The 18247-nt window shown below is 39.8% G+C and overlaps 1 protein-coding gene across 4 annotated transcripts in view; it reads left to right on the plus strand.

Annotated features, from left to right (window-relative positions):
• The window catches only part of LOC140198123 (nucleolar protein 4-like), a 322379-nt gene that overhangs the window by 119791 nt on the left and 184341 nt on the right, over window positions 1-18247 (plus strand). For 2 of the 4 annotated variants that reach the window (XM_072259187.1, XM_072259335.1), the window contains exon 6: window positions 9348-9489. In XM_072259187.1, coding sequence (XP_072115288.1) covers window positions 9348-9489 — 142 coding nt within the window. The remainder of the gene's footprint in view (window positions 1-9347; window positions 9490-18247) is intronic. The other 2 variants (XM_072259109.1, XM_072259269.1) reach the window with 1 other exon arrangement.

The raw sequence follows: 18247 nt of genomic DNA on the forward strand, positions 1-18247 counted from the left end.
AGAGAACCTTGCAATACATCCTATAAGTACTGCCACTTAGATAATACTTTGGAGTTTCAGCCTGGAATTAGTACTGAAATGTAGTGCTTCAAGTAGGCTTCAATTTACTAAGAAGAGCATGGTAACCTGTCTAAATGACTATCGCCCAGTGGCACTCACATCCACAGTGCTGAAATGTTTTGAGAGGCTGATGTTGAAGCATATCAACTCCTGTCTGAATGGCGACTTGGATCCACTCCAATTTGCCTACTGAAACAAAAGGTCTATAGCAGATGCTATTTTGTTGGCTCGTCACACAACTGTGGAACATCTGGACATCAATGATGCATACATCTGGATGCTCTTTATTGATTACAGCTTGGTATTTAACATCATCATCCCCTCAAAACTAATCAGTAAACTCTAAGACCTGGGCCTCAATACCCCCATGTGCAATTGGATTCTGGATTTCCTCACTTGTAGAACTCCAGTCAGTTCAGATTGGCAAAAGCATCTCCTCCACATTCTCCCATCAGCACAGGAGCACCGCAGGGATGTGTGCTTCGCCCTCTGCTCTACTCGCTTTACACCTACGACTGTGTGGCTAAGTACAGCTCCAACATCATGTACAAGTTTGCTGACGACACCACTGTTGTGGGCTGTGTCAAAGGGGGTGATGAATCAGCATACAGGAGGGAGACTGAAAACCTGTCTGAGTGGTGTGATAGGAACAACCTCTCACACAATGTCAATAAGAAGAAGGAACTGATTGTAGACTTCAGGAGAGGGAAACCAGAGGTTCATCATTGGAGGATCAGAGATGGAGAGGCTCAGTAACTTCAAACTCATGGGTGTCACTATCTCACCTGCCGTGGACTCATCGTATAAATATTATTGTGAAGAAAGCACAACAGTGCCTCTACTTCCTCAGGAGTCTGCAGTGGTTCGGCATGTCATCGAAAACCTTGGAAAGCTTCTATAGATGTGTATGGAAAGTGTGCTCACTGGCTGCGTCACGACCTGTTGTGGGAACTCATAGAAACATAGAAACATAGAAATTAGGTGCAGGAGTAGGCCATTCGGCCCTGCGAGCCTGCACCGCCATTTATTATGATCATGGCTGATCATCCAACTCAGAACCCTGCACCAGCCTTCCCTCCATACCCCCTGATCTCCATAGCCACAAGGGCCATATCTAACTCCCTCTTAAATATAGCCAATGAACTGGCCTCAACTGTTTCCTGTGGCAGAGGATTCCACAGATTCACCACTCTCTATGTGAAGAAGTTTTTCCTAATCTCAGTCCTAAAAGGCTTCCCCTTTATCCTCAAACTGTGACCCCTCGTTCTGGACTTCCCCAACATCGGGAACAATCTTCCTGCATCTAGCCTGTCCAATCCCTTTAGGATTTTATACGTTTCAATCAGATCCCCCCTCAATCTTCTAAATTCCAACGAGTACAAGCCCAGTTCATCCAGTCTTTCTTCATATGAAAGTCCTGCCATCCCAGGAATCAATCTGGTGAACCTTCTTTGTACTCCCTCTATGGCAAGGATGTCTTTCCTCAGATTAGGGGACCAAAACTGCACACAATACTCCAGGTGTCTTTGAGCGGAAATTCCTACAAAAGGTAGTGGATTCGGCCCAGTATATCACAGGTAAAACCCTTCCAACCATTAAGCAAATTGACATGAAACATTGCCGCAGAAAAGGCAGCATCCATCATCAAAGATCCTCACCACAGGCCATGCATTCTTCTTGCTGCTGCCATCAGATAGAAGGTACAGGACTTGTACCACCAGGTTGAAGAGCAGTTACTTCTCTTCAACCATCAGGCTCTTGAACAAAAGGGGATAACTATACTTATTTAAGGACTCTGTTATATTGTTACTTTATGCTCATTATTCATTGCTATTTATTTATATCTACATTTGCAGTTTGTTTAGTTTGCAGTTCTTGATGTTTACAGTTTACTGTTACTGTCCTATAGATTTGCTAAGTATGTCCACAAAGAAAAAAACATCTCGGTTGTATGTGCTGACATGTATGTACTCTGATAATACATTTGACTTTGAACTTTGTATACAGTGATACTTACAACTTCCTGATTCAAAGGCATGTGCACTATCTTTGACCAAAGATTTGTTTAGGTTTGATGCCATGTATTCCTGTACACAATAATTAAAAAGTGAAATGTAAACACTGCTTTTCACTCAGAGATCTGTTGCACAGATTAATGCATGTGAATGCCCTTTTGCAGCAGCAGGGATATGGCTTAGATTTTATGTTCAATATTTTATGTTCAATAGTGAGGAATGGCACTTACAATGGCTCTGCACTCACAATTGCTCACGAAGTTTTGACCAGCTTTGAGTGGAGACTTTTGAAGTTCTCAGCAAGTCTGGCTACATTTTATTTCAAAACATTTCTGTTGTGCACTGATGCAGAGCAGATAGACATAGAGGGCCAAATGACATGAAGGTGTTGAGGTTAAGAAGACATGCAGATTACTTATCTTTATTAGCTGGTGCATAAAACATAATGGTAAAGGAATTAAGATACAACAAACATTGACTTGTTCTGATGAAAGATCTTTGACCTGAAATATTAGCTGTTTTTCTGCCTACAAATGTGGTCTGATCAACTGAATATTTCCAACATTTTCTGGTTTTAACTTACATTTCCACCTTCTACAGTTATTTTGATTTCAGCAGATTCTATGTCAGGCTAAAATCTAGAAACTTTTCAAATAACCAAAGTGTAGAATCCTCACAGGATCAAAACTGCATGTTAGTTCACAGAACAAGTTGAAGATTGTCTCAAGAAATTAAAAAAGGAGGTAAGAAAGCCAGATATAAGTCTACATGAAGTAACTTTTAAGACACATATACAATTAGATATCCTATTCTTACTGCAGATGTAAGCAGAAATTATTACTCACAATGCCATTAAAATTCACTTGACATTTTGAATATACAAACCCTAACTTACTTGCATTCAGTAGGTAACTACTGAGCAATAAGTTTTGTTCAAGTTATATTATCAAGACTTGGAACCTTGTGTGCAAGAGAGGTCTCTGTAGCTGAGGAAGGAGAAATATATAACTGATGGAGTGCAGCAAAAGGTTCACTCAATTTTTTCATGGGGTAGTGGGTTTGATGTACAAGAGAGAATTATGTAGACTGCTGACTGCTGAAGAATGAGAATTGATTTTATTGACCTGCACAAATACTTAGGAAGCTTGAGAAGGTGAATGTATGGATGTTATTTCTGTTCACTGGTATATCTAGATTCAGGGTTCAAAGTTTCAAAATAAAGGATTGTCCAATCAAGCCAGAAATGAACTGAACTTTCATCATCCAGATGATAAGGAATCTTCTGAATTCTCAGTCAAGGAGGGATATGATGGCTGAGCAGATTTAAGAAAGAGATCATTAGATTTTTAGTTATTAATGGGATGAGGTGACATGGGGTGGCACTGGATTTAAGAAAAATCATCAGCTGTGATCTGGCAGAGTAGGTATGTTGGACCAAATGGCTTGGAGGTGCTCAGGAACCAAGGATCTTGGTGTATATGATCAAGCAGCTCTGAAGGCAGAAACATGGGTAAGATGATTAAACAGACATGCTGGATACTTTCCTTCATTAGGCAGGGCACAGAATATAAGAGCAATGATACAGCTGTATATAAAGAAAACATTGGGCCATAGCTGTGCATTTCTGTCACCACATTATAAGAAAGATGTGTTTGCACTGGGCGGAAGATTTCAGCCACAAAGACAGCCACACAGTCTGGGTTTGTTTGTCTTTGAGTGGAGAATGCTGAAGGAGAGCCCGATTGAGGTATAAAAAATTATGAGGGGAATTGATGTTGTTGTCTGAAACTTTTCCATTCTCAGAGGTATATACTATGAAAGGCATGTAAATCAGAGCCAGTAGTTTAAGTTAAAGGAGTAAAAATTTCAAGGAGTTTTATAGGAGGAAGTGTTCACAGAGAGAGTAGTTTACATATATGCTACACGGCCCAAAGCTGGAGGTGTAGGGAGGTACACTCAAAACAATTTAAGAAGTATTTAGATGAACACTTAAAGTGCCAAGGCAGAGGAAGCTACCAGTCAATTGCTAAAAAAAATGGAATTACTGAAGTTGAAGGCCAGCATGGATACAGAGGACCGAGGGCCTGTTTCATGTTTAACGACTCAATGACTCTGATTCATAAGACCATAAGAGCATAAGACAAAGCAGCAGAAGTGGGCCATTCGGCCCATCGAGTCTGCTCCGCCATTTTATCATGAGCTGATCCATTCGCCCTTTTAGTCCCACTCCCCCGCCTTCTCATCATAACCTTTGATGCCCTGGCTACTCAGATACCTATCAATCTCTGCCTTAAGTACACCCAATGACTTGGCCTCCACTGCCGCCCTTGGCAGCACATTCCATAGATTCACCACACTCTGGCTAAAAAAATTTCTTCACATCTCTGTTCTGAATGGGTGCCCTTCAATCCTTAAGTCACGCCCTCTCGTACTAGACTCCCCCATCATGGGAAACAACTTTGCCACATCCACTCTGTCCACGCCTTTCAACATTCGAAATGTTTCTATGAGGTCACCCCTCATTCTTCTAAAGTCCAAGGAATACAGTCCAAGAGTGGACAAGTGTTCCTCGTATGTTAACCCTCTCATTCCCGGAATCATTCCAGTGAATCTTCTCTGTACCCTCTCCAACGTCAGCACATTCTTTCTTAAATAAGGAGCCCAAAACTGCACACAGTACTGCAAGTGAGGTCTCACCAGCGCCTTAGAGAGCCTCAACATCACATCCCTGCTCCTATACTATATTCCTTTAGAAATGAATGCCAACATTGCATTTGCCTTCACCACCGACTCAGCCTGGATGTTAATCTTAAGGGTATCCTGCACGAGGACTCCCAAGTCAAGTTGCATCTCAGAACTTCAAATTCCCTCCCCATTTAAATAATCGTCTGCCCATTTATTTCTTCTGCCAAAATGCATAACTATACACTTTCCAACATTGTATTTCATTTACCACTTCTCTGCCCATTCTCCCAATCTATCCAAGTCTCTCTGCAGACTCTCTGTTTCCTCAGCACTACCGGCCCCTCCACCTATCTTCGTATCATCAGCAAACATAGCCGCAAACCCATCTATTCCATAATCCAAATCGTTGATGTACAATGTAAAAAGAAGCAGCCCCAACACGGACCCCTTTGGAACACCACTGGTAACCGGCAGCCAACCAGAATAGGATCCCTTTATTCCCACTCCCTGTTTCCTGCCAATCAGCCAACACCCTATCCACGTATGTAACTTTCCCGTAATTTCATGGACTGTTATCTTTTTAAGTAGCCTCATGTGTGGCACTTTGTCAAAGGCCTTCTGAAAATCCAAATATACAACATCCACTGCATCTCCCTTGTCTAGCCTACTTGTAATTTCCTCAAAAAATTGTAATAGGTTTGTCAGGCAGGATTTTCCTTTAAGGAAACCATGCTGAGTTCTGCCTACCTTATCATATGCCTCCAGGTACTCCGTAACCTCATCCTTGACAATCGACTCCAACAACTTCCTAACCACCGATGTCAAGCTAACAGGTCTATAATTTCCTTTTCGCTTCCTTGCCCCCTTCTTAAATAGCGGAGTGACATTTGCAATATTCCGGTCCTCCAGAACCATGCCAGAATCTATCAACTTTTGAAAGATCATCGCTAATGCCTCCGCAATCTCCACAGCTACTTCCTTCAGAATATGAGGGTGCATTCCATCTGGTCTGGGAGATTTATCTACCTTTAGACTATTCAGCTTCCTGAGTACTTTCTCTGTCGTAATTGTGACTGCACGCACTTCTCTTCCCTGCTACCTTTGAGCGTCTGGTGTACTGCTGATGTCTTCCTCAGTGAAGACTGATGCAAAATACTTGTTCAGTTCATCTGCCATCTCCTTATCTCCCATTACAATTTCTCCAGCATCATTTTCTATCAGTTCTATATCTACACTCACCTGTCTTTTAGTCTTTATATACTTGAAAAAGCTTTTAGTATCCTCTTTGATATTATTTACTAGCTTCCTTTCGTAGTTCCTCGTTTCCCTCTTAATGACCTTCCTGTGACTAGTGGTGTGCCACAGGGATCAGTGCTGGGTCCATTGTTATTTGTCATCTATATCAATGATCTGGATGATAATGTGGTAAATTGGATCAGCATTTTGCTGATGATACAAAGATTGGAGGTGTAATGGACAGTGAGGAAGGTTTTCAAAGCTTGCAGAGGGATTTGGACCAGCTGGAAAAACAGGCTGAAAAAATGGCAGATGGAGTTTAATACAGACAAGTGTGAGGTATTGCACTTTGGAAGGACAAACCAAGGTAGAACATACAGGGTAAATGGTAAGGCACTGAGGAGTGCAGTAGAACAGAGGGATCTGGGAATACAGATACATAATTCCGTAAAAGTGGCGTCACAGGTAGATAGGGTCGTAAAGAGAGCTTTTGGTGCATTGGCCTTTATTAATCAAAGTATTGAGTATAAGAGCTGGAATGTTATGATGAGGTTGTATAAGGCATTGGTGAGGCCGAATCTGGAGTATTGTGTTCAGTTTTGGTCACCAAATTACAGGAAGGATATTAATAAGATTGAAAGAGTGTGGAGAAGGTTTATAAGGATGTTGCTGGGACTTGAGAAACTCTGTTACAGAGAAAGGTTGAATAGTTTAGGACTTTATTCCCTGGAGCATAGAAGAATGAGGGGAGATTTGATAGAGGTATATAAAATTATGATGGGTATAGATAGAGTGAATGCAAGCAGCCTTTTTCCACTGAGGAAAGGGGAGAAAAAAACCAGAGGACATGGGTTAAGGGTGAAGGGGGAAAAGTTTAAAGGGAACATTAGGGGAGGCTTCTTCACACAGAGAGTGGTGGGAGTGTGGAATAAGCTGCCAGACGAGGTGGTAAATGCGGGTTCTTTTTTAACATTTAAGAATAAATTGGACAGATACATGGATGGGAGGTGTATGGAGGGATATTGTCCCTGTGCAGGTCAGGGGGACTAGGCAGAAAATAGTTCGGCACAACCAAGAAGGGCCAAAAGGCCTGTTTCTGTGCTGTAGTTTTTGTATGGTTTCTATAGTTTCTAGTTTCCTTTTGTAAGCTTTTAAAAACTTCCCAATCCTCTGTCTGCCCACTAACATTTGCCTCCTTGTATGCCCTCTCCTTTGCTTTAACTTTGGCTTTGACTTCTCTTGTCAGCCACGGTTGCATCCTTTTTCCATTTGAAAATTTCTTCTTTATGGAATATACCTGTCTTGCACCTTCCTCACTTCTCGCATAAACTCCAGCCACTGCTGCTCTGCCGTCCTTCCCGCCAGTGTCCTCTTCCAGTCAACTTTGGCCAGTTCCTCTCTCGTCACTATAATTTCCTTTACTCCACTGAAATACCGACACATCAGATTTCGGCTTCTCTTTTTCAAATTACACAGTGAACTCAATCATGTCATGATCACTGCCTCCTAAGGGTTCCTTCACCTTAATCTCTCTAATCACCTCCGGTTCATTACACAATACCCAATCCAGTACAGCCGATCCCCTAGTGGACTCAACAACAAGCTGTTCTAAAAAGCCATCTCACAGACATTCTACAAATTCTCTCTCTTGAGATCCAGTGCCGACCTGATTTTTCCAATCCACTCGCATGTTAAACTCCCCCACAATTATCATAATAATGCCCTTCTGACAAGCCTTTTCTATTTCCTGTTGTAATTTGTAGTCCACATTACTGCAGCTGTTGGAGGCCATCAGGGTCCTTTTACACCTGCGATTTCTTAGCTCAACCCATAAAGATTCTGCACCTTCCAAACCTGTGTCACCTCTTTCTAATGATTTGATACTTGATTCTAATGATTCTTACCTTTAAAGCCACGCCACCCCCTCTGCCTACTTTCCTATCCTTCCGATACACCGTGTATCCTTGGACATTCAGATCCCAGGGACATGCAACATTTAGCCACGTCTCAGTGATGGCCACAATATCATACCTGCCAATCTGTAGCTGTACGACAAGATCACCCACCTTTTTCCTCAGATTCTTGGACTCTAAGTCAGTGGGGATTTTGTTTTTTGTTTTTTTTTCAAGGAGGCTTTGAGAACATACTTGAATCATTTCCTCTGTTTAGTATGAATCCAGAAGAGAATATCTACATTTTTAAGTTGGATGTGAGGGATAAAAATGGTGTGTGACACCTGGCCATCAGGGTCATTCAGTATATCTGCAGCAGCAACTTTGCATTAAGTGTCAGAAAACCGAGTCACTGTGACAGCATATCTCCTATAATAATCATTAACTTTGTGGCATTTTGAATCCTCAGGGAAGATGAGGTGTTTGTGCATTACATTGAAAAGATTGAATACAATGCAGATAGAGACTTTGGTTATTCTTTGCAGAAACCGAATTACATTATAGTTTTTATAAATGTTGAGAAGAATTGTTTCTGCAACTTCTGGTCAATTTCTTGACATTTTCAGCAATTCCTTGGCACAAAATGATATTGAGGTTCCACATATTCCCTATTTAACCTTAATTGAATCCTATTTGAGTTGTGTTCTCATTTCCATCAGGGTCTGGATTTTTTGATAAGGTGTAATGCCTGTGCTGTGGGAAGTTTATTAGAATACACTAATACTCAAAATATCATCAAACTTCCTAAAACTCAAAAGTAGTTTGGCCCAGGCTCTTTCAGGAGGCTTAAAATGTTTGATTTTTCGGGTAGTTACCATCTAATGCACCACAGCTAGGGAAGCATTTTTTTAAATGAAAGAAATGATTTTCTATTGTAATCAATGGTATTTTGGCCATTTACAAGCTAAGCACTCAAGCCCTTAAGCAAAATTATCACATGACCTTCATGGCCATTGTTATCAGAGAACCTGATACAAAAAAGATTGAATAATATATTCTATCACCATGTATCAGCAATTAAATTTTAATAGAAACAAAACTTACAATATGATCTTTTAGCACAATAGATCAGTAACTTTGGTATATTGAGACAAGAATTTCAGGAGCTCAAATATCTTGAACATTTTGTGTGTGTCTGTGTTAGCTTTATTCCTTACTGATTTACCTGTGAAGTCTTTGGAAAAGCATTAGGGGGTGGTGAGGTATTGATTGTTTACCCAGTCTCACTCTTCAAGATAGAAGGAAGGAATTGTGAAGCTAATTAGAGATGAAAATACTGAGTTAAGATAAGTAATGTCATACTCCTGAACAATAATAAGATTATCTTATTTAAACTGAAGAAGAATCTCTTAATACAAGTTGTATTTTTGGTAGTGAAAATCATCCATTTTTGTTTCAGCAGGATGAACAATCGTCGAGCAGTGAAGAATTTGAACTCAGTGACTCCACATGGATGTCAGTCGATCGCATAAACTCTGACCAAAGCTCTACCCTGGAAGAAAGAATGCATAGTCCACAGAACCTAGACAGTCATCAGGATGGTTGGTGCTATTGTGTATTAAAAAATTATGCTGTTAACAATCTTGAGTTCCATTAGATGATTTTTTTTTGGAGAAGTGCTACTTCACAAGTATAAATTTCATTGAAGCATAGATATAGGATTAAACACAGCCACATATCATCACTATTGATATATAATTTGACCAGTCACTATTTGATAGAGTTTAATCATGGCATTTAAAAATGTATTCTGATTTGGCATTTGATTTCTTACCTTGGGCAATCACCGTGAAAATACATAATCAAACTTTATAAATGCCTCATGGAAATATAGATAAAAAGGTCAATATTTAGAGACATTCCTCATTATGCTTTGGATATTGGACAAAAACCTGTTTCTCATCTCTGTCTGTCTTCGGAATATCCATGTTAAACATCTTCATGCGCCTGCCATTCAGAAGTAGCAATAAAACCCTTTCATAGTATAGCACATTTTTAATTGTTTCCTCACTCTTATTGAAGCTTCCTTTGAATATTTTCTCAGCAGCATAAGAGATGTGATAGCAACCAACCAGCTGACTTTCCCACTTCAATCCTCAAAATGACAAATGTGATGATAGGAAATTATGTTTCTTTGTTTACAGTTCATTGCATGTGTGATCATGCTGCACTAAATCTGACATTTGATCAGAAATTAGAAAAATAATTGTAGTAGTTATAAATCTGAAAGAAAGTTGTTTAAAGATACTAAAGCAATAGTACTTTATTTAAATAGTTTGCAATCTTTCTGAGATTATTTAAAAGCAAGTTTCTAATTGGCTGAATTTATTGATGGGGATAAGGATTTCAAGCTTATGTCGAGTGTCGATTTCAAATGTTGATTCCTAATGTGGAACGTGAACTTGTGGGCAGCTCTGTTACTTTGCACCGATTAAAGAATTGAGTAAGACTAAAATTGTCGAGGATGAAAGCAGAAAATGAACAGGTGTTCAGCGCCATCTCCCTCCGTTTGACTGATTTCTCTCGCTGATGCTAGCAGGCGGAAGATGCAGGAGTCCTGGGTCCTACTCTGCCGGGTTCGGGAGCAGCTGTTGCCTGCAACTACTAGTCTTCATGATAGGCTTGCCTCAACGCTGAATGCGACCTGTAGTTGTGGACTCACTTCAGGAACTCTGCATTTCATGTTTCTTCTGTTTTTTTTGTTTGCTTTTTTACTATTTGCGCAATTTGTTTGGGGCGTTTCAGCACTGAACTAACTCTGCAGCTGTGCCTGCAGCTATCAACAGAGCGTTGAAGACTAACATCGGCACAGCACTCAGTTTTGGGGACTTCACGGTTAATGTTTTTTGTTTACTTTTTATTGTTTGCATAATTTGTTCTCTTTTTCACAATTAGCTGTTTGATGGTCTTGTAGTGTGGGGCTTTTCTTTGAATGAGTTCTGTTGTGTTTCTTTGTTTTGTAACTGCCTACAACAAGATGAATCTCAAGGTTGTATACTGTATTATTGATAATAAAGGTACTTTGAACTTTGAAGCTGTTTGTGGCTGCTGCAACTTGACTTTAAAAATCTTTAACTTAGGATTGAACCTACAAAGCCATTTATCATGCATTGAAAACAAAGAAAAGATCTCTGTAGTTTCAAATGTTGACAGAATTGCCCTGTGGTCAAAAGAGAAGAAAAGTATTTGTGCTGACAACTAATTTTGTACTTATTCATAAATAATTCATTTTGCATAATGATTCAGCAAATGATAGGTCAGGAAATTTTAGAGCCAGTAGTGTGTTCATTATATTGAATGAAAACAGTATAGCTCATTATGTGTTTTGTTATAGCAATACAATTTGGCAGATTATTAAATATTTCATATTTAAATTTAATTTTTAATAAAAGAACAAAAATATTGGATATATTTACCAGGCCAGGAGGCATTTGTATGTTTGAAACAGAGTAGTCTTCAGTACAGAACTGAGGAAATTAGGGGCTTGAATACAGTTTCAGGTGTCAGAGTTAGAAAGGGAGAAAGAAGGCACATTAAAAAGAGTCACAACTGATCCCCACTGATCTCCCTCCTGGCATTTATCCCTGAAAATGGGATGAGTATTAACCTTGCCCCTCCACCTCTTCCCTCACCACCATTTCATCACTTCACTTGTAAATCTGTTGGGGTCGTCTACTGTACCTGGCGTTCCTGGTGCAGCTTCCTCTACATCGGTGAGATCTGACATGGGTTGGGGGATTGCTTTGTTGTGTACTTTCACTCCATCTGCAACAAAAGGCAGGATTTCCCTCTGGCCACTCATTTCAATTCAACTTCCCATTCTCTTTCCAACATGGCCTTCTCTACCGCAACAATGAGGCCACTCTCAGGTTTGAGGAGCCACACCTCGTATTCCATCTTGGTAGACTCCAACTTTCTCTTTTTTCCATTCCACATTCTGGCTCCCCTCTTACCCCTTCTCTTCTCCTCACCTCATCATCTCCCTCTAGTGCCCTTCCTCCTTCCCTTTCTCCCATGGTGTACTGTCCTCTCCTTTCAGATTCTTTCTTAGAGTCATAGAGAATTACAGCACAGAAACAGGCCCTTCAGCCCACCTAGTCCATGCTGAAAACGCTAAAGATGTCTACTCCCATTGACTTGCACCAAGACCATAGCTCTCCATAACCCTACTATCCATGTACCTATCCTAACATTTCTTAAGTGTTGAAATCAAGCTAGAATGCACCATTTGTGCTGGCAGCTCATTCCATACTCTCACAGCCCTCTGAGTAATCTTCCTTAGCCCTTCTTCTCTTCCACTTATCACCTACTTTCTCCCTCTGCTGATTTTACTTACTACCTGCTAGCTTGCACTCCTTTCCATCACCACACCTTCTAATTCTGACTTCTTCCCTCTTCCTTTCCAGTCCTCATGAAGTGCCTCGGCCTGAAACACCAACTGTTTATTACTTATAATAAGTGCTGCCAGATCTGCTGAGTTCCTCCAGCATTTTTTTGTGTGTTACTTTTGATGCATTGAAGACAGTTTTGATTAAAATCCAAATGAGGATAAAAATATGATAGATTAAAATGATGATTCAGGAACTGTTAATAACAACTGCAAAATTTATTACTAGTGTCTACTGTCTGAAAAAAAGAATGAGAGCAACCTGAAAAATAAATGAAAGTATCGATTACAATGGAAAGTTGTTAAAGTAGAAATTGTGTTTAATTGTAAAGTGCCTTATTGAAAATGATTTCCTTTGCTCTGATCTTCATTGCATCCTTGGGTAAGAGTGGATTGGAACAGAAATACAGTATTGAACTCTGAGTGGTAACTACAGTCTGCAGAATTGAATGACATATAATCTGTACCTTTCATCACAGCATGAAGGGACCCAAATCCCAAATCCTGATGGGGGGGGGGGAGAAGTTTTACTTCCTGTACGAGCATTGAAAGGTGTCATGGTTAAAATAAGGGATGATGGAAGGAAGTCTTATGATGGAAGTAAATACCTAGATGTTACAAATTGGCCCGTATGGACGTGATGAAAGAGGATGTTAGGGAAAGCCACGTTTGGTAGTTTAGAAAGGAAAATTGGGAAAGCAACGAGTATGTACCATTACTGACAAATTAAACTGTCTTGTAAGTAAGCAGAAAGTGATAAGCTAACAAAGAGGAGCACAGTTGTTAGGGATAATAAAGAAATTTACATGTGAAAATAGGTTAGATTCTTAATGAAAAGAGGGGATGTTATTGCTATTTAATTTAGGTGAATGAGTGTGAACTATTAAATGGGATAACCCCTATAAAGGAGGAGTTTATTACCTTTGAAGATAGACTGATTGGCAAACCCAAATGAAATGTATCCCAAGCTGTTAAAAGAAGTACCAGCCTGGGATACAGAGGCTCTGACTACTATTTTCATTTCCTGATGGCCAACAGAAAGATGTTGAAGGATTGGAGAAGTGCCAGCATTATACTGCTGTTAGGTAAACATATCCTATTTAGTATATCTTAGACTGTGGGCTCATCAGGGAAATGTATTTTAAGATAATCAGGGACAGTCTGAGTGAATTTGTAAAGAGGCAGTAATGTCTGAATTAATTGAAATATTTGATTAAGTGACCAAAAGGGCTGTTGATAGCAACGCATTTAATATAATGTACCTGGTTTTCGCAGGCTTTCAACAAGGTCCCACCTGGCAGACTGGGCAAAACATGAATGGGATCCAAGGAAGATGTAAATTTAGCCAAAACTGGCTTAGTGACAAGAAGCCAAGAACAAACTGAGGTTGAGTGTTTCTGAGGCTGGAAACCTGGTGCCACGGGGCTCTGTAGGACTCAGTACTCACTCTCTGGCTTTCTATGATTTCGACTCAAATGGATGGCTTATGAGAAAGAAATTTGGAAATGATTCAGAAATTGGTTGCATGGTCAACCGCAGAGGTTTAAACTGTAGGAAAGTATAGATACTTTGGTTACTTGGTTAGAAAAGTGGTAAATGGAACTGAATCTGTAAAAGAGTGAGGAAATAGATTTGGGTGCTGCAACAAGGCAAGGAAACGCACAATAAGTGATAGGATTGAATACGTCAGAGCGAAGAAGGACTTTGGAGTGTATGCCGCAAGTCTTTAGAAGTAGCAGGACAAGTTGATAGGTAACTTTTAAAAAAGCATATAACTTTTCTTTATTAGCTGAGGCATAGAATAAAGGAGTCAGAGAACTCTTTTCAAAGTGATGAGCATAGTAGCGATATGTGTTCCATAATTGAATCACATTTAAGATTTTAGAAGTAGGTGCAGATGATTGTTGAATGTGTCGGGTAGAGACAAGAAGAATGCTATTCTGGTTCTCGGAGAGCAGAGAACAGCATCGGTTATGCCACATCTTGACTATTGTATATAGATCTAGTAACCTAATCACAGGAAAGCGAAGAGTGCAACTGAGATTTACAAGGACATTGCTGAGGTTGGAGATTTGTAGTTATGCAGAAAGTTTGATTAGAATGATATTGCTTTATGTGGAACAAAATAGACTAAATTGATGTGTATTAAATTAGGACCGCTCTAGATACAGTAAAAAAAAGTATTTTCCATTGGAAGTTGGATAAAACAAAAGGTTATATATATGTGAAAAAATTGGTTGAGGAATCAGAGGGGGTTTAAAGAAATTCACTGTCTGGTTGATATAGGACAGAAATCCTTAACCATATAAACTTAGATGTATACTTTAAGAAGCCTGACCTGCAGGGCAATATCTAAGTCCAGGAAGGTTGGCTTATGTTGCTGAGCCCTTTATCAATGCAATATATACACCTCTATAAAGTCACCCCTCAGTCTCCTATGTTCCAAGGAATAAAATCCTAGCCTCTCCCTATAACTCAGGCCCTTGAGGCCTGGCAACATTCTTGTAAGTTTCCTTTGTACTCTTTCTGGATTAATGACTAAACACTGTTTTTGTCACCACGTAAGAGGAAAGAGATCATTAAGTGAAATCATATTTAAGGCAAGTTGTTTTGATTGGTGATTTTTGGATTTGTCCCTTCTGGTGATTAGTCCAATGACAGTGGTGTTGTCCATAAGCTTTATCAGTTTAACTGATGGATCACTGGAGGTAACGTCATAGGTGTGTAGAGGAGAGAGGAGAGAATACACCCCTGTGGTATGCCAGTGCTGTGTGAGTGGGATATAGAGATGTACTTGTCTAGTCTCACATACTGCCGACTATCAGAGAGGAAGTTTGTCATCTGTAGATGGGACCTGGTATATTGAATTTGGTGAGTTTCTCTTGCAGAAGCTCAAGGATGATGCTGTTGAAGGCTGAACTGAAATCAGCAAGGAAAATCATGATATATGTACCAGAGAGCTGGCGTGCTGTAGTATGAAGTCCAGACCAATGTTAACTGCGTTAGATCTGTTGGTTCGGTAGGTCAACTGTATCAGATCTGGGCAATTTGGAGCTATGAATTTGAGAAATGACAAGACCAGCCTTTTAAAAGTCTTCATTATGACTGATGTGAGTGCAGCTGGCCTGTAGTCATTGAATCCAGTGATATTTGATTCTTTAGGGACTGCAATAACAACAGGTTTCTTGAAACATGCTGGAACAGTACATAGTTTAAATGACTATAGATGTAGACAGCTAGTTAGTGCAGTGTTTAAGGATGGCAGGGGAGACTGAGTCAGGGCTGAAAGCCTTCTCGATATTTTGCTTTCTGTACAGCTTCCTTGTCTCCTCTTTCTTGACAATAAAGGGTGTGGGCATTGGTAATGATCTGCTTGACTGGGCACCGGAGTGGGGGACGGGGTGGGTTCTTGAACTTCATTTGCAGAAAGCTGGTTTTCCAGTTCGACTGAATTGTGGTACTTAGCAGCTCTGATTGCCGCCTTTGGCTTGTACTTGGCCTTTTTGAACTCCCCTTTACTCTGAAGACCACTGTCTTCTCCAGACACAGCTGTCTAAGCTTGCAGTTGAACCAGAGTTTATTAATGCTGAAGCTGATGATTGTTTCAATTCTACAAATGTCGTACTTAATGGAAGAAATAAGAAGACCCAAAGGGGATGTTCCTCAATGGAAGAATGAATTTAGCTGACTGCAGGAAAGTGAAATGAATAATGACTGTTTTTTTTTTCTGTTTGAAAAAAAAAGAGAGCAAAGTGGGTGGCAGCTGGACAGGCAGCAGAGCCGGTTCCATGGCAAAAAAAGGTCAGGAAACTGTAAACTAGTTGGGGAATTGTAACTGTAGTTTAGAAGAAAATAAAATAAAAGTAGAGGTGAAATAAAAGGAAGTTATTGGTTTTGAGCAAGCTGAAACTGTGAGCTGAATTGTACCAGCTCTGGCAAGTGATTTTGATCAGAACTGTTAGTGTTTAGCCATTAAATCTGAAGTTAAGTTCTATATTAGTATCTTAAGGAAATCTGTGAGTGTCAAATCTGTCAGTTCACATAGTTGCTGGATTAGCCAGAGAATTCAGCAGCACTCAGGCTTGCCAGATTGCTCAGGGAACTTGCCATTCAGATCCTGTACCCAGACAGATATAGCAAAGTTGAGGCTTGTAGGGCAGAATTTTCTTCAAAATAAATTTGCATGACATTAATTTTTTTTAAAAAAAAGCTATTTCTATATGTTTCCATGTGCTTTTAATTTACTCGATCTTTTCCATGGGACTTCCAACTGATCATCTCTATTTCTGTAATCCCATCACCCAGTCTAATCTCTTTCTCTAAATTTGTAACATGACATTCTCTTGGTGCAAATCTGACATTATTATTACTCTTGATAACACAAGTGGTGCTGTTGCCTTTTTGGACTGACTTCTATGTTGGGGAGACTGGGTTCATGAAAATACTTCATCCAGAAGTCTGAGTTCCTTAAGCAAAGTACTCTGACAACAAAAAACATTCATGTGTTATATCCAGTGCAGCTGAACTGGAGCAGTTGGATGTGATTCAAAGTACATTTATTGTCATGTTAGAGAACTTTATGAGTTATCTAGGCTTTCCTGGCTGATTGCTGACTAATTTATATTGGTATGGGTGTAAGTATATACATATTATGGCAGTAGTGAATTTGGTGTTCTCCTGATGCCAGGAAATTGCCAGCTGTGCCAATGTGAATAGTGCATGAAGATGTCCAGTACAATTATGCCTTTTCTGCAATTTCACTGGGACAATCTACTTTGGGTAAAATTGAAAACAGTTTGTGTATCGCCAAGAGACTGCACCACACAATACATTTTCAAGGCTCTTGAGTCTAAACCTCTAAATTAGAATAATTAGTTCAACATAGCACAATATACAGAAAGCAAAACTCAGAGTGAAAGAAAGAGAATGGAGTAAGAGAATTGTTGGTAGAATCTCAGGTGGTGATGAGAGATGTGCCAACTAGTGGAGTGGTGCCGCAGCAACAGCCTGGCACTCAACGTCAGTAAGACGAAAGATCTGATTGTGGACTTCAGGAAGGGTAAGACGAAGGAATACATACCAATCCTCATAGAGGGATCAGAAGTGGAGAGAGTGAACAGTTTCAAGTTCCTCGGTGTCAGGATCTCTGAGGATCTAACCTGGTCCCAACATAACGATGTAGTCATAAAGAAGGCAAAACAGCGGCTATATTTCATTAGGAGTTTGAAGAGATTTGGCATGTCAACAAATACACTCAAAAATTTCTATAGTTGTACCGTGGAGAGCATTCTGTCAGGCTGCATCACTGTCTGGTATGGAGGGGCTACTGCACGGGACCAAAAGAAGCTGCAGAAGGTTGTAAATCTAGTTAATTCCATCTTGGGCACTAGCCTACAAAGTACCCAGGACACCTTTAGGGAGCGGTGTCTCAGAAAGGCAGCATCCATTATTAAGGATGCCCAGCACTCAGGGCATGCCCTTTTCTCACTGTTACCATCAGGTAGGAGATACAGAAGCCTGAAGGCACACACACAGTGATTCAGGAACAGCTTCTTCCCCTTTGCCATCCAATTCCTAAATGGATATTGAAGCTTTGGACACTACATTTTTTTTTAATATACAGTATTTCTGTTTTTGCACATTTCAAAAAAATCTATTCAATATACGTAATTGATTTACTTGTTTATTTATTATTGTGCGTTATTTTATTTAATTTTCTCTCTGCTAGATTATGTATTGCATTGAATTGCTGTTGCTAAGTTAACAAATTTCACATCACATGCTGGTGATAATAAACCTGATTCTGATTCTGAGAAAGAAAAAGTAAAATAATTTTCCATCTCTTCTACATTTCCATTATGATGGAAAGTACCCATATTTATAAAGTCAAATATTCAGTGAGGCAGCAATAG

The sequence above is a fragment of the Mobula birostris genome, chromosome 1 (assembly GCF_030028105.1).
Source record: "Mobula birostris isolate sMobBir1 chromosome 1, sMobBir1.hap1, whole genome shotgun sequence".
Classification (NCBI taxonomy): Eukaryota; Metazoa; Chordata; class Chondrichthyes; order Myliobatiformes; family Myliobatidae; genus Mobula; species Mobula birostris.